The 26340-nt window shown below is 46.1% G+C and overlaps 3 protein-coding genes across 5 annotated transcripts; 2 read left to right on the top strand and 1 right to left on the bottom strand.

Moving 5' to 3' along the window:
• Window positions 1-190: 190 nt before the first annotated feature.
• Window positions 191-2727, bottom strand: LOC119555044 (pseudouridylate synthase 7 homolog). Its single transcript, XM_037866230.1, has 5 exons — window positions 2545-2727; window positions 2298-2488; window positions 1865-2236; window positions 1708-1810; window positions 191-1648 (listed from the first exon to the last, which is right to left on the bottom strand). The coding sequence occupies exons 1-5, from the start codon at window positions 2661-2663 to the stop codon at window positions 229-231; spliced, it is 2205 nt and encodes a 734-aa protein (XP_037722158.1). The 5' UTR covers window positions 2664-2727; the 3' UTR covers window positions 191-228.
• A 248-nt stretch (window positions 2728-2975) lies between these two features.
• LOC119554924 (zinc finger CCCH domain-containing protein 3) lies at window positions 2976-5269 on the top strand. Its single transcript, XM_037866029.1, has 4 exons — window positions 2976-3761; window positions 3878-4426; window positions 4524-4719; window positions 4774-5269. The coding sequence occupies exons 1-4, from the start codon at window positions 3085-3087 to the stop codon at window positions 5149-5151; spliced, it is 1800 nt and encodes a 599-aa protein (XP_037721957.1). The 5' UTR covers window positions 2976-3084; the 3' UTR covers window positions 5152-5269.
• A 479-nt stretch (window positions 5270-5748) lies between these two features.
• On the top strand, window positions 5749-25770 carry LOC119553658 (tetratricopeptide repeat protein 28). Of its 3 annotated transcripts, none has more exons than XM_037864148.1 (8): window positions 5749-5812; window positions 6663-6770; window positions 11452-11642; window positions 16695-18764; window positions 18910-20077; window positions 20395-22057; window positions 22124-22902; window positions 22966-25770. In XM_037864148.1, the coding sequence occupies exons 3-8, from the start codon at window positions 11511-11513 to the stop codon at window positions 24693-24695; spliced, it is 7542 nt and encodes a 2513-aa protein (XP_037720076.1). In that variant the 5' UTR covers window positions 5749-5812; window positions 6663-6770; window positions 11452-11510; the 3' UTR covers window positions 24696-25770. The 3 variants fall into 3 exon arrangements, with proteins under 3 accessions (XP_037720076.1, XP_037720074.1, XP_037720075.1); XM_037864146.1 differs by having other exon boundaries at window positions 11446-11642; XM_037864147.1 differs by lacking the exon at window positions 5749-5812 and adding an exon at window positions 5954-6298 and having other exon boundaries at window positions 11446-11642.
• Window positions 25771-26340: the final 570 nt, after the last annotated feature.

The raw sequence follows: 26340 nt of genomic DNA, 5'->3' as shown, positions 1-26340 counted from the left end.
GCTGGCCACCGAACGAATGGAATCGCAGTCAAAGGGACAGGACCAAAAGGACTCTCCTAGGCATGGATTGAGAGAGAGCGGGAGAGACTGGCATAGAGGGTGCGAGCCACAGGATGCGAGAGAGCAGCCCTCGTCCTCACGTGCGCATTGTTATTGTTGTGGTTGCTTTGAAGTTGGATACGAAGCGCGCGTAAAATTGATTTCCCGAGCATATTGATTTTTGGTATCTCAGTTCGCCTGCACCACCTCCACCTCCTCCTTAACCTCCTGTACCTCCTCTTCGGCTGCTTCCTTGCCCACCTCCATTGCCTCCTCATCCTCTGCTACCACCTTCTTTTCCTCCACTTCCTCCCTAGACATGGCCTCTTTTTCCAGCTGGGTTTGCGAGGCCGACGAAGTGTCCTGCTTTAACAGTTCCCGCAGGAACATGGTGGCATAGGCGGCCGTGGGCAACGAGAATTCCAGCAATAGTGCCAGGAATTTGGCCTCAGCCTCTGCCGGTTCTGGTGTTATTGGAATGTTCTTTAACAGCTCCCAGTCGGAGGCAATCAGGGTGTCCTCTGGCGTGTTGTAGAACCTAAAGTTCCACTTGAGATCACTGGACGAAATGATCATCTTGCGGTAGGCCCCAGCCAAGGCATAGGTCTTCTCCTTGTGCTTGAGTTGATCCGAAGAGAGACCCACCTCGGCCAGCAGTTCCTCGTACCAGGCACCGCACTCGTTGCTGGGATAGGTGATGTCGTGTCCCGGCAAGGGGAGTACCACATCGGAGAGTTTAAATTTGCCGCTGGCGATGTCCTCTGCTGTTAGCGGGCGAACTTTCCGTTTGAAAACAGACTCCTCTTCGATGGCTTCGTCCTCTTCAATAGGTTCTGGAGGATCTTCAGTACTGTCCTCTTCTTTTTTCTCCTCCAAGTCCTCCGTCGGCTGCTCCTGCTCCGCAGCGACTTCTGACTGATCCTGCTCCACATAAACCAAATCACCGGGAATTAGTTTCAAGCCAAACTCCTTGATTCTTCTAGAGGCAATCCTGTTGAAGATCAGACTCTGGTAGGCATGTGGATATAACATAAGCATGTTCCGTGGTATCTGCCGAAGAGCTGAAGAGTAATCCGATTCCCCAAATCTGGCCAAGCCGTCCAGCAGCTTCTTTTCAATGAATTTGTCGCCGTAGATTTTTGCGGCTGCCGCCACGGAGTCGCGGTTCTTCCACCACTCTTCGCGTATTGTACGCATAAACTCGACATCGGAGTCGCGTGGCTTTAGGATCAGTTCGGAGGCCAGTTTATAATCGCTCTTAAGCAGTGCCACACCCACTTCGTGGGTGGGCACGCTAGCACTGTTGCCAAATCGCTGCAGGCCATAGTAATTTATGAAGCCACGATCTCGCAAAGATTCCAGCGCCAGCTCGATCTCGCCCCGTTTATCCTTTGCTATGTGGCGCAGGGCGATACGGAAACGATTGCCCTGCAGATCGCCCAACTTGAGTGTATTCGACTGGAATCCAAAATTACCGATCTGGACATTCCGCAGGCAGCGAGCTGCATTCAAAATGCTCTCCGGCGTACGGCGTTTGATGGAGAAATTCTGGGTGGTCTTTGCCCGCTTATCCTTGATGCCGCAGTAGTTGACCTGCGAGGGTCGCATGCTGTTGGAAATCAAAGTCTTTTCAAGATATGTACCGGCTTTCTGTGGATTTTAACTTACTTCAGTCGCGAGGCTAGAGTTGAGGCCACATCACTGGTAACCAGATTGGTTTTGTGCACCAGGAAGGTCACATAATCGGCGGGAAAGCTCCAGCGGTTGTCTCCTATAGAAATGGAATCACTAGAAAGGGTTTCTTCAGCTAATCGTTACTACTAACCGCGTCCTGGCTTTGGCTTTATTATCCTTATGGTTTTCTTCTCCTCCGCCGGAACCTGGGGATCTTCCTGGCCTAATGTTTCATCCTTAGCCGGATCCTCCTCCTCCGCGGATGGCTCTTCTTGTGGCTTCGGCTTTACCTGTTGCTGGCCAAGGGTGGTGGACAGTAGTTTACCCTTGTAAAGCTGCTTGATCAGCTGATGTACTTGTGTTCGCTGCTCCTTGTCCAATGTAGTCACATCAATCTCCACCTTCTGATCCAATTTGGGATCGTTTTTGGCCTCGGCCAGATTGGCTATGTCCTGCCATACATCCGGACCAATAACTGCCCTCAGTTCCTCCCGCCAGTTGTCCAGTTCTTTTTCGGCCACAGCTGGAATATTATGGTGTAAATTAATTCCTTTAAGTCTGGAGAATAGCTAGCAAATACGAACCCACAATAGCCACCTTTGGAACACTTAGATCATTTAGTTCCAGGACTCTGCCGGAGCTATCAATCTCGTTTACATGAAAATCAGAAAAGCGGGACTTCAGAATGCCGGTGAAACCAGGTGCATCTGGATTAGTGAACTCCGTAATGCCCACTTGGTTCTCCCGCAACGTGGATTTCTGTTGTGGCGTAGTTCTACAAACAAAAAAAGCCGGTTAACAATAAGGTTGTTTATTGGATAGTACATTTACCTGTTGCGCTGACCACCTCCATTGTTCTGGGGCCGATCCCTCTTTTGGCCACGCCAGTTGCTTTTGTTGTACGGCCCGGAATGATGGTTCCTGCGTCCCCTGCCACGATCCTTGCCCATTTTAATTCAAAATTGCCGTTTAAAGAAGCTCTCGACAAATGAAATCCACGTTTTGCCAAACATATGCCGATGCCATTCACAATAATCTTGAACGTTTTTAGAGTGACCACAGTTAAGCGGTATTTAATTAAATTTAAAAAATTGTAAATAAAAAATACTTGGTAATTGGTAATTAAAAATTATTATTATTATATTTAAATTTTAAGTTGTTTTTAATTTAATTTTAGTATTTGTAGTATATTCAACAGCACCAGTATTTTTCCCGCCATCGATGGTACTGAAACGTTTACCAACACTAAGTTTCTTGAGTCATCTGGCAACGACGTAGACAGCATTGAATAGGTGTTAAAATTGAGAAATAACCAAAAATAGGAACAAATATTCATTCGCTAGGTATCCCAAATCCCAAGGAAGTGACGACATGTTGCCCCATTTGAGCGCCGACGAGGGACAGCCGTCCATGACGCGGAAGGTGTACATCAATCCCAATTTCCATTTGCAAGGTCAAACTGCGCATCAGCTGCCCTTCCAAGTGCCCTTCCAGGCCTTCCAGGCGCCACCGCAGCCGCAGCCCGCGATCCACATCAATCCGCACTTCCTGCAGCGCCAGCAGGCCATGTATGAGCAGTTCCAGTGGCAGCAGCAGGAACAGCTCCTGCTGCAACAGGTTTCCGCCTTCAATTACATAAAGAATCCTCCCTTGCCTGTGGCTCCTCCCCTTGCCACTCCCCCACCCCCGCCCGCCAAGATCATCAGCAAGGCGAGCACGTGTCTAGTGCGTAAGGCTCCAGTAAAGATTAAAGCTGCTCCGGTGAGGCCTATCGCTCCGCCGGCAGCGTCAACCTGTGTGCAGCCTCCACTGGTAAGCATATCCAAGCGAAAGATTGTGCGCCAAGGAGCTGTGAAGTCCACGCCAGCGGTTTCTGCCCCCCATCCTCCACCACCTCAGCCGCCTGCCAAACGCACGAGGTACAAACTAGTGCGCTCCATATCGCTCACCTGTACGCCACTCGTCAAGAAGCGTCGTTCTCTGAAGGAGTTTGTGGGCCAGTATGCCCTGAGACGCACCAATGAAGCAGAGTCCAGCAAGAAATTGAGGTACGGTCTAGTCTATAATGGAAGAAGCATCTGACTGTGAACACTAAAGGCGACTCTGTTAGATGTATAAATGTATATTTCTATTTCACTAGTTGATCTTCCTTATATCCTTACAGCTCCAAGCCACAGGTGCTGAAGCTGGGCGTCAACAAGTCCCTCAGCATGGTCAGCATACACGGCGTGATGTACAAGAAGATATCGAAGAACAAGATAACCAAGCTGGATGCCAGTTCGGCAAGGGTAACTAAGTCCGCGAGCCCTAGGACCCTGAAGCGTTCCCTTTCCGGCAGAACACTATTCGTCAGCGGCAATAAGTTTATCCTAGATCCCTCGGGCTGCCGTCTCACCAGAGTTCCTCCCGCAGCAGCTGCTGCTGCGGCTCCCCAGATGAGCGTGAACCGTAGCATCCTGCGACGCATCGATATCGGCGGTCTTACCTATGTGGCTTCACCCAAGACTCAGAATGTCTTCATACGCACCACTAATCACGTGTCGCGAGCCCACCTGATTACCGCCAGGCAGAGAAGTCTGACGTTGCTCAACAAGTCGTTGGTGAAGACCAATGTGCCTTGTGCCATCTTCCAGAAACTGGGCAAGTGCGCCGCCCATAGTCGCGGCAAGTGTCGCAAGCTGCACGACAAGCGGCAGGTCGCCATCTGTGTCAGGTTTGTCCCAGACCAGTCGTTGAGTACTAAATCTTCGATGGCTTTCTAGATTTGAATTCCCCCATGCGGTTACCTCCTTGAAATACTCTAATTTCAGCTTTCTGCGTGGCGAATGCACCAAACCCGACTGCCTACTGTCCCATAACGTGACCCTGGAGAAGATGCCCGTCTGTCGGTACTATTTGCGCGGCGTTTGCGTCCGAGAGGACTGCCCCTACCTGCACAAGAAGCTCAGCCGCAAGGCCGAGATCTGCATTGACTTTGTTCGCGGGTACTGTCCGCTGGCTGCCGAAGTATGTTGGTAAACTGTTGCGGTGATAACCTATTAACTCCCCTGTTCTTTTAAGTGCAACAAGCGTCATGAGTTCGCATGCCCGGAATTGGAGCGCAAGGGCAAGTGCGAGTTGTCCAAGTGCGTGTTCTGCAAGAAGCCGCCATCGAAGCGGTTGGTCATATCGCGGCCCAAAACTGCCAGTAAACCTCGGGGCATCCCGGAGACACCGAAGGAGCCAGCCAAGAAGGATGATTTACCCACCAGTTCTCGGTATTTTGGGTGCCATAAAGAACCGATGGAAGTAATATTGCCAAAAGATGACATGAAGAAGGAAGAGATCGAAGCGGAGAAAGAGGACCCAGCGGAGACAGCAGCAACTCCAGTTGGCCGACGACCACAGCTGGGCACCCTTCCCGCTTTTATTCCCCTGGGCGGCGAAGAGGAATTGTAAAACAATTTGAGACAACTTGGACCCAACGTTTCAGGTACAAATTAATTTGGTTAAGTATCATATTATCGTTATTCTAAGATAAACTTTTAGTAGCTTACGTTCAATATTTAATAAAAAATAAAAACCAATATACTTGCGTTAAATTAAAGTGTCCTTTCTTGGGAGGTACTTACTCAGTTTATAATATTTAGCTTAGACTAGGTAGTTGTAGTAATATTTGTAGCTTAAAATATTAAAAAAATCGATTTTTCACAATTACGCATTTTGTATTTGTAACGATCAACAAAATACGATTTATTTTTCGGCCACAGTATTGAAAGACATGTAATATGCACACAGTTCAAAGATACGGCTTCAAGATGTAGGAAAACTAATGCAATGATCATCCTAACAATATCCAGAGTCCTGATTCAGGGCATGAAATTTTGTTTCAGTGCATAAGATCACCTGGCAACCCTAATCGGTCTCTCGCGTCTCTTGGTGTGACCAGATCACCTCGTTATAATGGGTTTTGTGGCGCCACATAGTTGTGTACCTGTTTTTTAAGCCGCTCTCCCGACTTGAATCTCGATCTTCTCGCCACAGTTGAATTTTGCATGCGGCTCGAACAACAACTTAACAAAAACGCGGACTCCGTTTCGAGCAACAACAAAAACTACCAGTGAGTGTGTGTGTGCTAGTGTGTGTAGCGGTTGCTGTTGCAAATTTGTTGCTGGTCAGGCCAACAAACAAAAAAAATGAAACGGAAAGCCAGTGAAGTTACGAAAAAATGCGAACCAAAAAGCTGAACGATTTTCGGCAAAACGGCCTTTGAACTCGACCACTTTGACATCTGTTCGCGATCGGAAATTTTCGAATTTCTCTCTCTATCTCTCTTTCTGTTTCTCCTTTTTGCTCTCTTTCTGTGCTGGAAAGAAAACCAGGCCAAAAGCATTTTCCAGCCGATTTTTTCAATTGTGCACTTGTGGCTTTTGTACATTTTTTCCGAAACGTTCTCGCTTTGGTGCATTCCAAAGTAAATGCTACTAATAACAAGAGAAACAAAAAGAAGAAGAAAAAAGGAAGGCAATCCGAAGATTGGCCAAAGAGATGAAAAAAGTTGCTTGACTTGTTTGACCCGCGTTTGTGTTTTTCCGTGCGTGTGTGTGTGAGTGCGACTTCACCTTCTTCCTCTTACTCGGATTCTTGTTGTTGGCCAAGCAGTATTCTACATAAATTACTAACCAAAATGACACATAAGAGCCATAAAAATGAATTTTTAATTTATGCAACCTCTCTTCATAATTCCTAAATGTATATAAAATCTTACAAAACAAATAACGGTCACGCAGTTAAGCAAATTAATCAATCTCACTTTATAAATTAAGCAAAACCGATCATTACTCATTATTATTGACCTAATATCCAGTAAATCGTTAGAAAATCGACACTAATTTTGCTCTAATTCCGTATAACTACCATTTGATGTGCCACATTTTATCCCATTAAATTAATTCAATGTAATTCTGCAGAACCTGTGTTATTAAACAAAGCGAGAAACAATAAAAAGAAAAGAAGAGAGTGGTGAACAAAATAAGGGGTTTCCAGTCCCAGTCTCCAGTCTCCAGCCACATTCCATGGTGAGCATGAATCCCCATAAATTTTCAACTAAAGTCTTGACCGAAAATGCTTAAACTCGAAATTTATGTGACAATCGCATTAGGAACTCGAATCTCCAGCACGAAAATAATTATATTAGTTTTTATTTTCATTTAATAATTTGCATAATTGGGGCCTCGTTGGTTCGCAGTGGGGTTCCTTGGCGTTTTCCCCATCGCTGAGGGTCGTGCGGCCCGTGGAACGGTAATCGGGTGCTGTGCAGGGCAGGGGTTACTTGTAAATCGGACTTTGTTTTAATGATGTGAAATCTTTAAAACCTTTAAATTGAGGCATAGTAGGCTATTAAATTAACAAGTTATTTTAAAATTAAAATGCTAGCTTGTACATATTTTTCTCCAGAAGTGACTCAAATTTAATTTTAAAGTCATTTCTAGATCAAACCGAAAATTTGAAATATATATATTTAATTATAAAATTGTTTCGTGATGTCAATACAATGTTCAAGTGGATGAACAATGATTATCTCTAATGAGTATTTGCTAACAAATCAATAGACTTAGGACACGAACTTTTTCAATTTCCTTTTCTTGTTACGGCTTTTACAATTAGTATGAAAAATTGTAAGTCAAAATAAAGATTATAATATTATTTAAATTTGTTTATTATTTCTTGATAATACTTTTATTAAAATGCATGATAGGTAAATTTTTTAGTTATATTTCACCATAAATCCAAAAGATATTAACTTGTGTCTACCTTAATCATATATGTATTTTAGAAAGAAATTTCCTTTCATTTAAATTAAATTTAAAGTACATAGCAGAAAGTAGTTTCCATATAAATTCTTTTTGAATTAACTAAAAAAAATACAATAGACTGAGGACACGAACTTGCAGTGGGTGGGTTGTGTCGCCCGCAGAACGGTAATATGGCTAACGGTGCCGCTCGGCCGGGAAGGAAGAGGAAGAGCCGGCCACTTTCTAGTCGAACCCGCTGCGCTTTAGTCTAATGATGTCAATTACATCGTGCCACTCGCATTGCGGGCAACAAATGCATGCCGTGCTTATAAGGCAGCAACAATGCGGCCTGCCACAGAAACAACTGCAACTGCAACATCAGCCACTGCAACTGCAACAAGTGACTGCGACTTTGGCTTCATTAAAATTGCTTTTCGTTTGGCCTGCCTGCATCTTTCTTCTTTCGTCCGCCTGGTTTCCTTTTTCTATTCAATGCTGTTTTCATGTTGTGGCAACTGGGAAATATGTTTCCACCACTCGTATGTTTCTCGGCTAGCCAACAATTTTAATGAGTTTTTAAGAAATTGTACAAGATGCCAGTTACGGCTGCGAAAACCCAAAGCCTATGAAAAAACTTAAACGCCTTTTGGCCGCAACACATCTCATGTTGTGTGATTAATTTTGTTGCCGATTTGTCCGTTAACAAGTGTCCAATGTGTTGAAAAAGACGCGGACATTTAAAGGGGAAAGTGACAGCGATAAAAACCCTGGGAAATTCAATTTTAACAGAAGGAGGACAGGTATATGAAATATAAACCAAATTGAGATGAAATCAAAAATGGCTTACTTTTGATTAGAAAATACGTTGGGCCATAAAATGTGAACAAGAATTGTATTTTTTCATAGATTAAAATAGTAGTGATGTAATCACAGATCATTAAAAATAAGTAAATTGGCTTAAAACTAGGAAGTGATTGCACACAAACTTTACAGATTAAAATAATTTAAGTACAAGACATATTTATGATCTTGATTATATTTTATTAGCTCGCTATGGTTATTATAAGTCCTTTCCTTACTATGCCCATATATTAATGCACACAGGCATCCCACCAACTGCACTTAAGCTCAAAATGTAATAAACATAATAATTTATGACTCAATTTTCTGCACTAAGAACGCACCAAATATATTTTTCGGCATTTTGGGCCAAAGAAAAGTTAAAAAAAAATCCGAACCAAAATCGTTGCTGTCACGCCCACGTTTCATGCTCGGGGGTTTAATGGGACAGAATCTCTGGGATGGAGGAAGGACCAGGGCCTCTTTACGCCCAATTTGTCACACATTTCAACAGGTTACGAGATGGACGAATCGGAGGAGGGGTCTTCAGAACGGCGTTGGTGATGGAGGAGGGAGGCATTATCAAAAACCAACCGAAGAAGACGTTGACGATGACGATGAACGAGGTCTGGCAGGAGGGCCTTCTTAACTCGGATCACGAGTATATGGTACATATATAAATGGGCCTGGGTCTGGGTAGGCGTTGTATGGTGCCGTGTGTGGAATTTTCGGGCATACCTGGCGGGCCTCATGAAGCGTGAGGAATTCCCCCGATTACCTCCTCACCCATCGGTTCCTGATCGATTTCGTTGGTGCCTGGTGCCCGCTGCCTTGTTGTCCTTTCTAAGTGAAAAATTATGCAAAAATGTTTCACTTTAATAGCGGAAATCATTTATAGAAGTTGTAATAAAGTCTCAGCATGCCCGCCGCCTCTTCTGAAGCATCTGAACCATCGGTGGTCATGTTTTTTTTTTGGTTAATGCGGCCGAGTCCTCCTCCTCATCCGTGTTGTTGTTGCCATGTTGCCCAGGGCTGGGTTTTGTGCTCGTTAAACGACCGCCAACGTCGTAGCCAAATGCAACTTTCTTGCAACACTTTGTTACGGTGACAGTGGCTTGGCAGCAGAAGGGGTTGTGGGGTTGTGGAACCCCCTCCCAAAGGAGTCTGAGTTAAGGCGACTTTAGTCAACGCTAATGACCTGACAAAAGCAATTCAAAGCGGTTCTCGTTGGTGCTGGTGTGGCGTTTGTTGACTTTTGGGTGCAAATAAAGTGGGAGAGTTCATTAGCTACAAAAAGAGACAAGAAACTACACACTATGCCTTATTTGGGGCAATAAAAAATGTGTTTCCCCAATCGCAAAACATGGTGAGTAGGGGGTAAGGATGCAAAAAAGAGTTGGGAAAAATGTTAAAAACTTGTTCAAACTGCAGAGCTCTACCAATAACAAGCCTTTTAACTAAATGCATTTTAAACTTATAACTTAGTGATTTTGGAGTTCATTATTGTACCTTTAAATTCGTATTTTTATTAAGTGTCTTTTTAAAGTTTTGGAAAAATGGGCTTGGGTTAACGTAGACATCTTTTTTTCCAAGTCCAAGGCCAATTCATGATCTGAAGAGATGTTGTCCAAGGCTAACAAATTTGGAAACCAATGATATATTCAGATTTCCTACTTCATTAACTAATAAACATCTGCGATGACTTTATTTCCAACCAACTAAAAAAAAACAAAAGACTTGGGGCACGAACTTGCAGTTTCTCTCGCAAAAAGTTCGACAAAAAAGCTTAATCAAAACCGAACAATTCGCCGGGCATCAAAATCTGCAGCTCACAAAAAAAATAAACCGAAACATTGGCCATAAAAAGCTGCGACCAAGTACAATTATAAAACCATTAAGGCATCTAAATTAGCTCATTTGCTATGAAACCGGGAATCATAATCGTTAAAAGCCGGCAAAAACTCGCAATCGCAGAAACGAATGATAATTGTGAAGGAAAAAAAATGCCGAGCAGTTGGTGGAAAATAAGAAAAACACAGCCAATAAAAGTAATAAAAGCGAACTGTTAAAAGTGCCGCCACACAGACGCTGGCCAATTGATAAGCGCTTTATGACAGCAGGCTGAATGCATTACGGTTTATGATTCCTTTTTTTATGCCTATTTGTTGGCAATTTGCCCGAGAAGCGCCAGTGAATTGAGAGCACAGCAGCGGTCATAATAATATGGCAAAGCGAAGTAAAATTGCCGGTGGTCAGTGGTTGTATTGTGCACTCAATAAAATTTGACTCGGGAAATTCCCAATCCTTTAATTAGAATTCCGCGGCAGTTGCATTGAAATGAATTCAGAGGGAACGTACGGCTTTTCTTCCCAGGGACAGGGATCCATACTGACTGCGGTTTTCCTAGGCCCTGTCACTCAACTCAACTCATGTCACGGGGCCTAACATTTCAATTAAGGCCGTGTGTATCTATGGCTTCTGGCCAACAATGGAAGCCTATTAAAAGACACGCACTATTGCCACATGAGAATGGGTCGAATCGCATCTCAGGCTCTGCGAATTTCCGCTTATGAAAAGCGCCTGCCTTAATTGATTTTGTGATTTTGTGGATTTTAATTACAGCCTCTTGTGTGTTTTGGCTCTCTGCAACTTTCTCTAGAAGGCGAGCCAATTAAATGATAACAAATTCGAAGGGAAGAGGCGGTTTTCAATTCCGATGCTGATGATAGGCAGGCGCCGCTGGCAAGTGAATGGCGCAATCAGAATCTCGGCAACCCAGAGTCGACACCAAAAATAAAAAAAACCGAACCCAAAGTGGCAACAGAATTCTCAGCCAAGTTGAGGCCACTGTGCGCCAAGTCTTGGCTTTCAAAAGGGGAAAGGGGAGGGGGTCTGGGGATCGCACAAATTTATGGCCACATTCAATTGTCAAGTTTATGTGACTGCGGCTGAGGATCGGCCAATATTTGCATAAGAGGCGACTCTGGCTTCCCTAGAAATCCCTGGCATTGGAAAGTCTCATTGTCAGGAGCTTTGGCTTATGTATTTATTTTTGTATTATCCCTCTCTTCAAAACCGCTCTACATATAAACACCACATACTCTTCTTTTGTTTGCAGAAACAGAACCCAGAAATCAAAACAGAGAACTGAGAGCCCCCTAATGATTCCTAGCTGGCACACAAATGACGAATTATGAGAACATTATAAATTTGCCATTAAACTTTAATGCAAATAATCACGCCAGTAATAATGAGAACAATGCCAAAATTGGCGAGCAGCTGCTGAATAAGATGTCGCAGCGGGATTTCTCCGAGGTAAGTCGAAAGGCGAAAGGAAATCGAATTATTGTTCAATTATTGTTTTGTAAGTCAAACCCCCTACCCTCCCATTTCCCCTTTTCCCCACCCAAAAAAATACATATTTGCCGACCAGGTATTTCCAGTTTGCAGCTCCAAACACCATGACAATTATTTATGGCCTTCAAATATATTAAACTTAATCAGGCATTACGCTCTCCAAAATTTCAACAAAGAGATGAGGCAGAGATACACAAGTACTTACGAGAAAAAAAACACAGGAAAAAGAAATAAAACAATCAGGGGCAATAATCAAAATGATGGCAAAATGATTTCAATGTTGATTAACTCAGCGGCAAGACTACAAAAGGGCTTAGCTACAAGGGCCAAATTAAACAAAAGCCCAGCCGAGCGGGGAGATAAAAATGCCGAAACCAAAACGCAAAACCTCATGGATTGCGAACGGAACTGGGATTGGGAATGGGAATAACCCCAGCTCCTGACCCTGACTCTTTGCCCGGCCCTTTCATCATATTCCGCGCTGTCATGTCAGGGGCAAGAACAAAAAAGAGCCAACATCTTGAGGAACAGACGACAACGTCAACGATGTTGGATAAGTTTCAGTCCCTGTCTGCGCGACGTACCAGTCCAGAATTCGGAATCCCCGCACCAGGGAGTCTGGGAGTCAGAGTCGACCATCCAGATCCAGACCCCTGCGGCCTGTCTCGCCGACTGACTGACTGACTTGCTGCCTGCCTTTCGAGTGTCCCTTTTGCCAGCTAGACGGACGATAGGAAGTGACCATTCCCATTCCCCTGTCCATTCCAAGACCCAATCCCATTCCCATTTCCCATCCGCACTCCCCCAGATTCTGCGATCAGAGAAGCGTGGCCAGGAATTTCGGGTTGGTTGGGGGCTACAGCAGCTAAATGAGTGCATAAATTCCAGACTAATGTCGATTCCTATTAAAGCCTAAACACGGGCATCTTTAAAGTTTACTTTAAATGCAATGTGATGAGTCAGAAAGACCGTGATGTTATTTAATTAACATAGGCTAGGCAGATCATTTATTATATTTTTATGTAGTAAAATAAAAAGTCTTTTTATGACCTTAGTAAAAAAAATAAGACTAAAACTAATGGTATCTATAGCCATTTATGAATAATCAAAATAGTTATAAAATTACACTGATAGAAAAAAGAGCAATAGAAATAAGAAATATCTTTATTTTGAATTTAAAATTTTTTTAATTTAGAAAAACCACATAGCATAAAAACCCAAAAGGAAACAAAATTTTTAGTATATTTTAGTACTTACTAAGGGATTTACTAGGTTGTTTTATTGGTGCATAGTTTTAGAAATGTTATACTTAGGAATTTTAAATTTTTTAGACCATCTAAGCTAAAACAAAATGTTAAAAAAATACATCTCCTAAGGTTAACGTAAATAAATAAAAGAAAACTAAAGTTCCTGGTGATCTACGTATATATAGTCTATAGCGTTCAAAATATGGTCTTATTTTAATTAGGGTTTTTTCAATTGGCTTTTAACCTGAGAATAAATAAATACAGTTAAATTAAGTAGTTGAAGAAAGATAGTACATAATACCGATCGAGTTCGACGTTGGCAAATAAAATTCAGAGTTGAGTGCCTAGATCTCCTGCCTACGCTGCAATGGAATAATTAGGGATAATCCGCCCAGCTTGTGCGATTTTTGGGGGAAGAGGCGCTGGAGAATTAGTAGTAGGAGGACTTCAGCCCGCAGCTAATTATTTTATTACGCGTTAAATTGCAACAAAATTCTCGAGTGGAGCGCAAAACATGCCAGTGTGCGCCACAAGCAATCGTGAAATTGTTCGCATTCCAATGCGGTGGACTTTATCGATGCTCCAGCCTCTGGGGCTAGCTCTCACACAGATATAAACAGACATATAACTATACGTATAGAAACCAAGTTGGCTAACACATACCAGCCCGTTTTGGTTCCAGGCAGCCGCCCGAGTGCATCTACGGGTGCCACTTTTTGTCTTACTGAGCGCTTATTTTTTCTTTCTTATTTTTTCCCCTTTTTTTGCTCTTGTGCTGGGCGGACAGCCAAGAAACCAACGACCAGTTCTCGAATCGCAGGTTTTTCTTTTACATTCCTGAATTCCAACGCCGACTTCCTTTCTCTACCCGCTTTTTCTCCCTTTTCCCATTGCATAAAATTCTTGTCCGTCTTTGACTATTTTCTAAAATGCTGCTGTTGGTTTGCTGCTGTTGCTGTTGGCCATGTTGCCGCTGCAACTGCAACTGCTGCTGCTGCTGCTGCCAATTTAGCTGGAATTGGCGAAGCGAGATGGCTGGCCTATCACTTTACATGACTTCTCTATGTGCCATTTGGGCGCCAATTCCTGAATTGACATACAGAACGGCGCAACAAAAACGGAGCGAAAGGGCACCGAATGCAGAAAAAGATCCACAGAGATTCATACCCTCTGGAGAAGAAAGAAAGGCAGTTAATTAGCCGATGCACATACTTGTAAAGAGAAGTGCTTGTTACTTATCCTCAGGTTATCCACTAAAGGAAATAAAAATGTCTCAAGCCATGTGGCAGTCTTTATAGAATGAAAAGAGTTAACAAAAGCTGTAGTCAACTATTTAAAAGAAATTAAACCAATAAAAGTTACTATTTTTATTTACATTTATAGGCATCCTTTTATGAATCTTTAGTTAAACTAGAAAAATATAAAATGCTTTAAGCTATGTGCTGTAAAACTCTAAGTTTAAATACTCCATTTAATCGTTAAAAATACAAAAATCTTAGCCTTTAAAAAAAAACATAACTCTCCTGTACTTTGAAGTAACGTCTTCTATCTGTCATTGCTGGATCACGTTATTCCTATTCAGAATTCCCACAGCTTGGGCTTATCCTAAGTCATCGACATTTCGTCTCAAGTTCCCCCTAACTGCTATTATTATTATTTTGGTTAAAATGATTACATCTGCTAATGCCATTCCGTCGGGATTCTCAGAGCGCGCTCCCTTCCGCCGAAGATATTCGTTGGCCATTTGGAGGGCATGTTCCCCTGTGCGTGTTTATTTAACTTTGACCATTGGCAGCAGCCCCGCAATCTCGTCTGCAAGATCTAGTCGGGTAGCACCGCCAACGCTCCGAAGATGAGGAGTCCAGGTTCTTTTTGTTACCCTTGCGGGGAGTATTATTAATTTTACCAAAAGTTTGCAACACAGAAAGGAAAACATGAAAAAACATGAAAACATAAAATATTTAGGTTATACATAGGGCTGAAAATTGGTAAACTGCATATAGATTTAATACACATAAGGATCACCGTTTTTCCAGGTTAAAAATTATATTCAAAACTTTTTTATAAAGCCAAAGTATTCACTAAATAAGTTCCATAAATAATTCAATATATATTTTTTAACAATCATTTTTCAAAGCTTGGTAATATAACTAGATAACTCTATACAACAATACACATGGAAATATGTTTTTAATTTTTTTTTTACCAAAATATTTTTCTTTAATTTTTTATAATACGCAAGGGTATTCTTAAATTCGTTTCCCGGACCCATCTTTTTTCTTTGTTTTTTTGGTAACGCCCTCTTCATTTGGGGCTTATTGCTGGGGCCAAGTCCGTTACCGGCTTTTATAAGCTGCATAAAACGAAAATTGCGTTCTGCATCTGTCAGATACTTTGTAGCTGGCTGATTTATTCGGAGCTGTGGCTGGGAGTCCGGCCAGAAGGCAAATCTAGCTGGATCATGAGCACTTGCTGGCCACGTTTGCTATCCTATATCTCCCATATCAAGGACTGGCCAACTGGGACTCGGTCGCCGTTTCGGCGATGCTGCTGCCTAATGCATTTGCATACTCATTGCATTTAATTGCTTCAAAAAATATGTAAAAATTTTCACGTCGTTGTCACGGTCTCGTCTCGTTTCGCGGCCGTGACCATGGCCATCGGTTTCGGTGGACTATGCCAAAAAAGGCCTCAACTCTAGCTACCACCAGGCTACTGATTCACCAACAGTCGTGGCTCAGTTCGGTTCTTGGGCCACGAATTCGTGGAATTGCTTCCGCATTTGATGGCCAGGCCGGCGAACAGGATCGGGAGCTGTGAGATGTGAGCTGTGCGAGCTGTGAACAGCAGTTGGCCGGGAAACGTGACTCGGTGGCCGCATACCTTCCTATGTATACCTGTGTTCCGAGGGCAGGCGACTTGGCCGCCAAGCTGGTGCGTCGGCATTTAACATAATTACAACCCAGTGACGACCGCACAGTGGGTCACTCGTAGCTCGGCAGGAGATTGCCTGGAAAAGTTCCAAGGAATAAGCAATTGAAACAGGGTCGTTGTAGAATTAGGAATATAAAAAGGGTTCCTAAGGGTTTTAAAAAAAAATTTATTTTTAACAAATCTTCTGAATATTTCCTCACGAGAGACAACGGAAACAAGTTAAATCTATTAAATAAATAGTTTTATCAATTTTTCAAGAAGGCAAAAAGTTCGCTCGAGTTTGTTTTTCGAGATAAAGACATAATTAAATAATATTGAAATTTATTTAGATATATAAAGCCATTCAAAACTATTATTTTTTTAATCCATTTAGGAATTTGCCTGATTACACCCCGTAAACCAAGTATTCGAAAAAATTGAAATGTAGCCCACTGTTCTTCCCAATAACAGCGGCAGATGTGCAATCATCCCAACTCTTCCCTCAATTCTGCAAATCCTCTCCTGCCACTCCTTTCTCCGCCTGCTCCTCCACATTTGTACAGTTGTGTTTATTGCTCTACTTAGGCCATCGCATTGTGGAATGCTCTTCATCCCAGTAATTTGGCCAATAATCAATGCTAACTCTGCAGAGGGAAAAATATCATTTGAAGTTATCATAAGATATTTTTAATATTAATGAACAAATGAAATATAATCACCAATTAATAATATATAATTTATTTATTTGTAATCCCCTTTTGGGCATTTTATTTATAAAAAAAAACTTGATGATATAAAAATATTATATTTTATTTATTTGTATTCCCCTTTTCTATTTTTTCCTCCGTAGAATGAGCCGGAATGCACACCGGAGTTGCCCGCAGCGAACCGCGCCCTATTCTTGGAGAAGGTGCGTCAGTCGAACGCCGCCTGCCAGAGCGGTGACTTCGCCACGGCGGTGCTGCTCTACACGGATGCACTGCAGCTGGATCCGGGCAACCACATCCTGTACAGCAATCGATCGGCAGCCCTGCTGAAACAAGGACAATTTGCAGCCGCCTTGCAGGATGCCACGCAGGCGAGGGACTTGTGTCCCAAGTGGCCAAAGGCTTACTTTCGCCAGGGCGTGGCACTGCAGTGTTTGGGGCGTTATGGCGAGGCTCTGGCCTCCTTCGCATCCGGTTTAGCGCAGGAACCTACCAACAAGCAGCTGATGGGAGGCCTGGTGGAGGCCTCCTTGAAAAGTCCACTGCGAGTGGCCCTGGAGCCCACGTTGCAGCAGCTGCGCACCATGCAGCTGCAGGAGTCGCCGTTTGTGGTCAGCTCGGTGGTGGGTCAGGAGCTCCTCCAGGCCTCCCAGTATCCGGCGGCGGTGTCCGTTCTGGAGGCTGCCCTTCGCATCGGCAGTTGCTCCCTGAAGTTAAGAGGTTCCGTTTTCAGCGCCCTGAGTTCCGCCCACTGGGCTCTCAATCAATTGGATCAGGCGATTGGCTATATGCAGCAGGATCTGGCAGTGGCCAAATCCCTGGGCGACACGGCTGGTGAGTGTCGGGCACATGGCAATCTGGGTTCCGCCTACTTCAGCCAGGGAGCCCACAAGGAGGCACTCACGGCGCATCGCTACCAATTGGTTTTGGCCATGAAGTGCAAGGATACGCAGGCGGCGGCGGCGGCATTGACCTCACTGGGTCACGTTTACACGGCTAGCGGGGATTACCCAAATGCTTTGGCATCCCACAAGCAGTGTGTGCAGCTCTTTAAGCAACTGGGAGATCGATTGCAAGAGGCTCGGGAGATTGGCAATGTGGGTGCGGTGTATTTGGCCCTTGGAGAGTGTGAAGCCGCCTTGGATTGCCATTCGCAGCACCTGAGATTGGCCCGCAAGCTGCACGACCAGGTGGAGGAGGCCAGGGCGTACTCCAATCTGGGTTCTGCCCACCATCAGCGGCGGCAGTTCACTCAGGCGGCTGCCTGCCATGAGCAGGTACTTCGGATTGCCCAGGCTCTGGGTGATCGGTCCATGGAGGCTGCCGCCTATGCGGGATTGGGTCATGCGGCGCGCTGTGCCGGCGACGCCAGTGCCTCGAAAAGATTTCATGAGCGGCAGTTGGCCATGGCGCTTGCAGCAAGAGATAAACTGGGCGAGGGCAGGGCGTGCTCCAATCTGGGCATTGTCTACCAGATGCTGGGCTCCCACGATGCGGCGTTGAAGCTGCACCAGGCGCATTTGGGGATTGCCCGTTCCCTGGGCGACCGGACGGGCATGGGCAAGGCCTATGGAAACATGGCCAGGATGGCGCACATGGCGGGTAACTACGAGGCGGCGGTGAAATACCACAAACAGGAATTGGCCATCAATCAGGCGGTGCACGATCGCAGTGCCGAGGCAGCCACGCACGGGAATCTGGCGGTGGCCTATCAAGCTCTAGGTGCCCATGATGCAGCCCTCACCCACTATAGGGCTCATCTGGCCACCGCCAGATCCCTGAAAGACACCGCCGGCGAGGCGTGTGCCCTGCTCAACCTGGGTAACTGCCTCAGCGGAAGGCAGGAGTACGAGGAGGCGGTGCCACACTACGAGAGCTACCTTATGCTCGCCCAGGAACTGGGTGACGTGGCCGCCGAGGGCAAGGCGTGCCATCTGCTCGGCTATGCCCACTTTTCGCTAGGCAACTACCGGGCGGCGGTAAGGTACTATGACCAGGATCTGGCCCTAGCCAAGGACGCCCAGCATCGTCCGAACATGGGAAGGGCCTACTGCAATCTAGGTCTAGCCCATCTTGCCCTGGGACACACTGCCGCCGCCCTAGAGTGCCAGCAGCTGTTTCTAGCGGTGGCCCATGCCACCAACCAACTGCCGGCAAAGTTCAGGGCCCTTGGAAACATCGGAGATATTCTAGTCCGCACGGGATCACATGAGGTGTGTATTATATTAACTTTGTTTAGAGCAAAAATAAAAAAATTGCAATTTATACTATAATTTTAACATTATTCAATGGCTAAATGTACTACCCTCAAACAATTTTTCTGCGTATATTTAAATAAAACTAAATCATAATCTCCAGGAGGCCATCAAGCTGTTTCAACGTCAGTTAGCATTAGCCAGAGCTGCTGGAGATCGTTCGATGGAGGCAGCTGCCTGTGGTGCCCTGGGAATGGCTCATCGACTGATGCGGCGCTGGGACAAGGCACTGGGTCATCACACCCAGGAGTTGACGCTGCGCCAGGAGCTGGGCGACTTATCCGGCGAATGTCGTGCCCATGGACACTTGGGAGCCGTGCACATGGCACTCTGCAGCTGGACAAACGCCGTTAAGTGCTACCAGGAGCAATTGGAGCGGGCTCAGGAGCAACGGGATGCTGCAGTGGAGGCCCAGGCCCATGGAAACCTGGGCATTGCTCGGCTGAACATGGCCCACTATGAGGCAGCCATTGGCTGCCTGGAGGCGCAGTTGGGCACCCTGGAGCGTGTTTCTCTGCCATCTACTCAGGCTGATCGTGCTCGAGCCCTGGGACATTTGGGGGATTGTTATGCTGCTTTGGGAGATTACGAGGAGGCGTTGAAGTGTCATGAGCGGCAGCTTCAGCTAGCACTTGGTTTGACAAGCCACCGGGATCAGGAGCGCGCCTATCGAGGATTGGGCCAAGCTAGAAGGGCACTGGGACAACTGCCGGCTGCTTTGGTTTGCCTGGAGAAGCGTCTAGTGGTGGCCCACGAGCTGCACAGTCCAGAGATCAAGGCACTGGCCTACGGAGACCTTGGACACGTCCATGCCGCTCTGGGCAATCATACCCAGGCTTTGAACTGCCTGGAACATCAGCGTGAGCTGGCTCAGGGTCTTCAGGATCGAGCCCTGGAATCGGATGCCATGTGTGCCCTGGGACAGGTGCAGCAGCGAATGGGTCAGCACTCAGAGGCATTGGAGCTGCACCGGCAGGATCTGCAGATCTGCACGGAACTCTCTGCGCCCGCCCTGCAGGCCAGGGCCTTGAGCAATCTGGGATCCGTCCATGAATCTTTGGGTCAGCAGGCAGAAGCCCTCAAGTGCTATGAACGGCAATTGGAGTTGAGTTCGGATCGTTTGGCCAAGGCAATGGCGTGCTTGGCCCTGGGCAGGGTGCACCATCAGCTGGAGCAGCACGGTCAGGCGGTGGACTATCTGCGGCAGGGATTGGCCAGTGCACAGTCCATGGGAAAGTCAGAGGAGGAGGCCAAAATAAGACATCAATTAGGTGAGTGGATAATAGCTGGTTTAGTTTAGATATTGATATTTTAAAAAATTTGATTATAATTTAACTGGATTTTAAGTTTGGACTACTACTAAAAAAAACGTTAAATGTATTTTGATGTCCAGTAATACTCTATTGGTTACTTATTGTTTTCATAAAATGTTAGTTAATTTAAAGCTTTAAACCATATTGGTCACTCAATGGAGTGGATTGTGAGAAATTTTGTTTTATAAATGATTTTTTATATTATTCGAGGTATACTTATAAGCATTTTAAGTTGGTTATCCTTTTTTAACCGTATCCCTGCTTCTCCTCCTTAGGTCTTGCCCTTCGCTCCTCTGGCGACGACGAGGGAGCCAACCTCCAACTGGAAACCGCCGCTCAGCTGCTGGAATCCGTGCGCCATGAACAACGGAGTCCGGAGACGCGACAGGCACTCTACGATCTGCAGACGAGCTGCTACCATCTGCTCCAACTGCTGCTGGTGGCACTGAATCGCAACGAGGATGCATTAGTGGCCGCCGAGCGCTGCAAGGCTCGTGGAGGAGCCGATGCCGTGAGCGGGGAAAGCTCCAAGGTTCCATTGGCCAACAGCGAGGCCATCCAGGAGACGGTGAACCGGGGAAGGATGCCCGTACTTTACTACAGCTTGGCTGGGGAGCAACTATTCGCCTGGCTGTTGCAACCACAAACCGGAATCGTGCGTTTCCATGCCGCCAAGATAGATGCCCACAGCTTGCAGCTTCCACTATCCCTCAGCGAGGAGGAGGAGGAACTGGAAATGCAGAGGGAACTGGGATTAGACAGGGAACGCGACCAGGGAGAAGATCAAGCGCAAGCCAATGGATTACTGGAACGTTATGTAAACCTAGTAAGAGATAATCTGGGTGTAAACTCTCAGAGTCTCCTGCACGAAGGCGATGGCAGTGGCTGGCGCGCCAGTACGGAGCAGCTGCTGGAAGATCTGCCTGGAGCTGGGGGATCTGGTGGAGGAGGCTTTCTGCGCATGGTGAGCCGCAATCAGCTGCTTAACTCCTCGAACTACTCCCTGAGTTCACTATTCTCGGTGGGCTCGGTGGGTGGCTCCGTGGCCAGTTTGCAGGGTTCCACGCGATCAGTGGGCAGTCGTAGCTCCCGGCGAGCTCCAGCCCTGCCTGCCTGGCGGGGACCATCCTGCCTCCACACTTTGTACAATCTGCTGCTAGCTCCTTTTGATGATCTACTGCCAGCTGGAGGAGCAAATGCCAGCAGACAGGGCAGAAGGGAACTTATTTTAGTACTGGACAGCTCGCTGTACTTGGTACCCTTTGCCATTCTGCGGGCAGCTCGAGAGGATGGGGAGTATCTGTCCGAAAGATGTGCCATCCTCACCGCTCCCTCACTGCAATCTCTACGCAGTCGTCCAAAAACCAGAAGAGATCGAGCTCGTCCGCCTAAAGCGCTGGTGGTGGGAGGACCACGTATTCCATCCGCCCTCGCCGAACGCTGGGGCTGGGCTGGAGCGGAATCCCCAGCAGCCTTGCAAGAGGCCGCCATGGTGGCAGATATGCTACAGGCCACCAACCTGGCCGGTTCAAATGCCACCAAGGAGTCGGTTTTGGCGGAACTTCCGTCCGCCGATTGTGTCCACTTTGCGGCCAATCTTAGCTGGCAATCGGGTGCTGTGGTCTTGAGTCCCGGCGATGTGGTCACGGCTGAGCAGCAGGAGCAGCAAGAGGAACCACATGAGCCCCAAATGGCGGACTTCACCCTGGCAGCCGCGGAATTACGCCATTTGCGACTAAGTGCCCGCCTGGTAGTGATGAGCTCTTATCACTCCGTGGAACCCATCACCGGAGCCGGGGTTGCCCAACTGGCAGGCGGTTGGCTTCTGGCCGGAGCTGGAGCCGTGCTCATTTCCTTATGGCCCGTTCCGGAAACGGCGGCCAAAATCCTCTTGCGTGCCTTCTACTCTGCCTTGTTGCAGGGTGCCCGAGCAGCCCGGTAAGTAGTCACTAATGTGCCTTAAAAATGATTCCTTTTAAATCCATGTTTTATCATCTCTTTCAGGGCCTTGGCGGAAGCCATGCAAACGGTGCAGCACACCAAACACTTTGCCCACCCGGCCAACTGGGCTGGTTTCCTTCTGGTGGGCAGCAATGTCAGGCTGTCGAACAAGGTGGCCATGGGCCATGCCCTCTGTGAACTTCTCCGGACTCCAGAGCGTTGTCGGGATGCACTGCGCGTCTGCCTGCACCTGGTGGAAAAGAGTCTGCAGCGAATTCACCGTGGCCAGAAGAACGCCATGTACACCACCCAACAGAGCATCGAGAACAAGGCTGGTCCGGTGGCCGGTTGGAAGGATCTGCTGATGGCTGTTGGCTTCCGTTTCGAACCAGCCGCCAATGGAATTCCGTCCAGCGTGTTCTTCCCCCAAGCGGACCCAGAGGAGCGACTATCCCACTGCTCGGCTAGTCTCCAAGCTCTTCTTGCCCTGACTCCGGCTACTCTGCAGGCTCTGGCCAAGTTGGTGCATGTAAATAGTGCCGAGTATGCGGAGGACATTATTGCAGTGATGCGCAATATTCTGGCCCAGTTCCCGGTCTCCAATCCGCCAATCACGGGCTCCAGTTCGAATTCTATTAAAACGGAAGTGATCGCCGAGACTTGCTTCATTGAGATGCCGTTGAGTGTGAGACTCTGGAGGGTAGCTGGTTGCCATGAACTGCTGGCTTCCGTGGGCTTCGACCTGACGGAGGTGGGTGCTGACCAGGTGGTCCTGCGCACGGGAAAACAGGCCAATCGCCGTCAATGCCAGTTTGTGCTGCAGGCACTCCTTGCCTTATTTGGTATGTGATTTTAGTTAATGCTTAACATGTGATATAGATGATAATTTTTCTCCCCCTTTCTAGACACCCGCGAGGCGCCCAAGAACGTGGGAATGGGTCCAGACTCTGACCACAGCAGCAGCTGTGAGTCCTTGGCAGAGCCGGAGATGGATGCACCTCCACTTCCACCGGCGGCCAGCAGCACTCCCTCAGTGAACGGCGGCAATAAGGCTCCACTTCCGCTGCACCCTCGCAGTGCCTTCATCTCATATGTCCGACGTCGTGGAGAGCCAGATGGCGGACGAACCGAAGCCATCGGTGGTGCAGGAGGTGCTTTAAATGGCACCTTGGATTCCAGTCTGGCCAACACCACCGACAGCGAGCATTCCCTGTCCGATGGCTATGCTACTCAAGCGGGCTTTGGCCTGTCCAATCCTCGTCTGGGCTATGCCAGCATGCGTGCTCCGGTAAGGGTATCCCGACCTGGAGGAGGTGGCGAGAGCGATGCCGCCTTTACGCCCAGTCCACCAGTGACCGATCCCAGTTTGTCCCTGGCATTGGCCCACCAGACGCGCATTAGGAGTCTATACTCCCAGACCAGTTCGGCAGCAATAGCTCCGCCGGCAGCGACAACCATGAGTAGGAGACCGGATAGTTCCAGTTCCGCCAGCAGCACGACGGATTGGGAGGGATCCGGACATGCCACGGTCCTGAGACGCGGAGTAAGTGCAGCAATGCCGCAACAGCAGCCACCACTGCCTCCACCACGACCACCAACCTTTCACAACTTGGGCGTGGGTCCAGGAGGACGTAGCAAGCCCAAAATCAAGTTGGGAAGTGCCCAGAGCTCTCTAGCCGCTCGCGTTAACAAGGAACATGCCCTCTTCATGGACAGGTTGAGTGTGAGGACGGAATTGAGCACACCTGGAGGAGGTAACTCCATGAACGGCGGACCTGCTGCTAGAAAACCCCTCGCCCTGCCCGAGGAGGAGGAAGTCTCCAATGTGGTCTTCAATCCATCCAGCTTGTACTTCTCGCAATCGGACGCCGATTTGCTCAACGAACCCAAGCAGGAGGAGGCTCCGCCGTCTTCAAAGTCAAGTGCCAAGAGCCTGCAGGACAGCATGCTGCGTCACATGAACCGCGAACTGACACCCAGCATTTCGGAGATGTATCACGAACGAAATTTGAATTTGGGAATGGCTCCACCGCTGTCCAAGCTACTGTTGAGTCCCAACTATGAGGAACAGGAGGTGGTTTCCATTTCAGATGGCTGTCCACCATCGGCTGCTGGCCTAAAAACCCTGGTGGATGCTGTGAGTGAGTTGGAACTGAGCGGCAGCTCATCCGGAGCCACCATGCCCACGGTGGTGGGTGGTGGGGGAAATGAAATGGAGGTATCAACGGTCACCATAGTAGAAGCCACCTGCCCCATTTGCGGTGATCCCGCCGACGTCATCTGCCGCTGCAAGGCAGCCACCATTCAGAAGAAGAGCATCCTCAAGCCCTGGCTTAGCAATGTCCCGGATAGCAGTTTGGTGCAGGCCAGCGAACTGACCACAGCTGATATTTTGGAGCGTCGTCTTGAGATTCACTCGACCAGCTCAGCAGCTCCCTACTCCGTTGATATGTGTCGACGCGATGAGGGCGATGGACGATCTGTGGCGGATTCTCAGTGCAGCAGCAACTACAAACGAGTGCTGGCCAACGCCACCGGAGGAGCCGTTAGCCTGGTGGGGATCGCAAATGGAAACGAAGTAGAAAAGCAGATGGCAACTTCGGTGGCAACCTGCTCATCCGCCCGCCTTGTCTAGACCTACTTGATCCCTAGGTTTCCTTACTTTATTATAACATGTATTTATTTTTTTCGTAGTCCTCAAAAAAACTCACTTTACTGATAACTTATCTTCATAACCAAGCCACTGATTAAAATTTATTCAATTATGTTAGTAAGTTTTTTAATAAGACCCCCCTAAGATAATAGGTTTAAGTAAACTGTTATAATAAATATCTCAAAAAGTAATGTTTTTTTATTATGTCAAAGCTGATAACCAATTTAAATCTGATCTGTTGTCTGGGAAAGAGGTCCGATCGGACCACTTTTGGAAATCCATTTAAGAGGGAGATTATTTAGAATCACAATAATCCCCCAATTTTTGTTTGATTTATTACCTTTCCCAACATTTTGACCGCCGTCTGTGAAAGCAGAGAAGTTATTCTGGGATTTGGTAACTAATGTAACTAATTTTATTTTGTTTTCCTTAGTTTTTTACAGGTTTTAATAATTTATCTTTTCTGTATGATTTTTTTGTTTTATAATTTATTTAGTAATATAGCTGCAATAATATAGCTGCATTTGTTTGTTTTTTGTTTTGTATATATAAATATGTATGGATCTTCACTTTACAGTTCTTATATGTTAACTACGCAAAATCTTATCCATTTTTTTTTCATTTTCTTCTCGTTTGTGTGCCATTGAATATGCTTGCAAGACTCCTACAATAAACTTTCATAATTAGTGTATATAGCTACAATATATTTATATCAATGTGTATATTCAAAATGTGAAATAAAAAACTGTATTTAAAAATAGGTTTCCTTTGTTTTCCATCTTTTTGCCATTCAATCAATCCACTTCTGCGGTTTGTTGGCCTTATCAATAAAATATTTTGCGTATTTAATGCATGTTTTTGTATCGTATAATAATTGTATAAATTACTAATATAAATTAAGCACTCAAAATTACAGCTGCTTCAAATGCTGCCATGACACATCAATAAATCGCTGTGCTATGCTTTTGGGTTTGAGAGCAGCATCATTAAATCATTCACATAATACCTATATAATTATTTCGTTATTTTTATGCACTTTTTACAAACTTTCATCTCCCGTCCCTATAATACTCTCTAGTCGTAGCAAAATAATAAATAATGAGTAGCAGTTAGCTGGTAGACAAAGCTGCTTGCTAGGCTAACACAAACAGGGGACTACAAAAAGCGAAATCTAGGCATTGGCGTGATTCGTTTTCCATTTTATTTTAGCTAAAAAGTCGAAAGCAGCAAGCATATATAAACCGTACATTAAATAGTTCAATTGTGGCGGGAAGTACATTTAATTTAAATTAGGCGTATCTATTGGTTAGAGTGTCAAAATGTGTTGTAAAAAGAAAGTCTATCTCCCAATCCATTTGTACAGTACACTCGAATATATGAACGGTCTCCATCCTTCTATATCCTTAATAATCGTTTTACTATACTAATTTATGTACCTTGCCTCCTGCAGCAAGTGCGGGTGAGTTTGTGTTTTGGTTTTGCTTAGTTATCATCGTGTCTAAATCAATTAATTTGTGGTTCTTACTAGATAGTGCATTGTCGAAGTGCAGCACATTCATATACACATACATATAAGCTGTTTGAAAACCTCAATAAAAATTTGTGTGCCAAGTTCGATTTTGTTCCA

This window comes from Drosophila subpulchrella, chromosome 3L, assembly GCF_014743375.2.
Source record: "Drosophila subpulchrella strain 33 F10 #4 breed RU33 chromosome 3L, RU_Dsub_v1.1 Primary Assembly, whole genome shotgun sequence".
In the NCBI taxonomy this organism is placed as follows: Eukaryota; Metazoa; Arthropoda; class Insecta; order Diptera; family Drosophilidae; genus Drosophila; species Drosophila subpulchrella.
This window is presented reverse-complemented; position numbering and strand designations above follow the sequence as displayed.

Excerpts from the sequence above, each read along its gene's own strand:
- LOC119554924 (XM_037866029.1), top strand. The coding sequence starts at position 3,085 with ATGTTGCCCCATTTGAGCGCCGACGAGGGACAGCCGTCCATGACGCGG. Across the intron at positions 4,427-4,523 it reads CAGGTCGCCATCTGTGTCAG|CTTTCTGCGTGGCGAATGCA; the intron begins GTTTGTCCCAGA and ends CTCTAATTTCAG. Across the intron at positions 4,720-4,773 it reads ACTGTCCGCTGGCTGCCGAA|TGCAACAAGCGTCATGAGTT; the intron begins GTATGTTGGTAA and ends TGTTCTTTTAAG.
- LOC119553658 (XM_037864148.1), top strand. The coding sequence starts at position 11,511 with ATGACGAATTATGAGAACATTATAAATTTGCCATTAAACTTTAATGCA. Across the intron at positions 20,078-20,394 it reads CAAAATAAGACATCAATTAG|GTCTTGCCCTTCGCTCCTCT; the intron begins GTGAGTGGATAA and ends TCTCCTCCTTAG. Across the intron at positions 22,058-22,123 it reads CAGGGTGCCCGAGCAGCCCG|GGCCTTGGCGGAAGCCATGC; the intron begins GTAAGTAGTCAC and ends CATCTCTTTCAG.
- LOC119555044 (XM_037866230.1), bottom strand. The coding sequence starts at position 2,663 with ATGGGCAAGGATCGTGGCAGGGGACGCAGGAACCATCATTCCGGGCCG. Across the intron at positions 2,489-2,544 it reads GGAGGTGGTCAGCGCAACAG|AACTACGCCACAACAGAAAT; the intron begins GTAAATGTACTA and ends TTTTGTTTGTAG. Across the intron at positions 2,237-2,297 it reads TCCAAAGGTGGCTATTGTGG|CTGTGGCCGAAAAAGAACTG; the intron begins GTTCGTATTTGC and ends ATAATATTCCAG.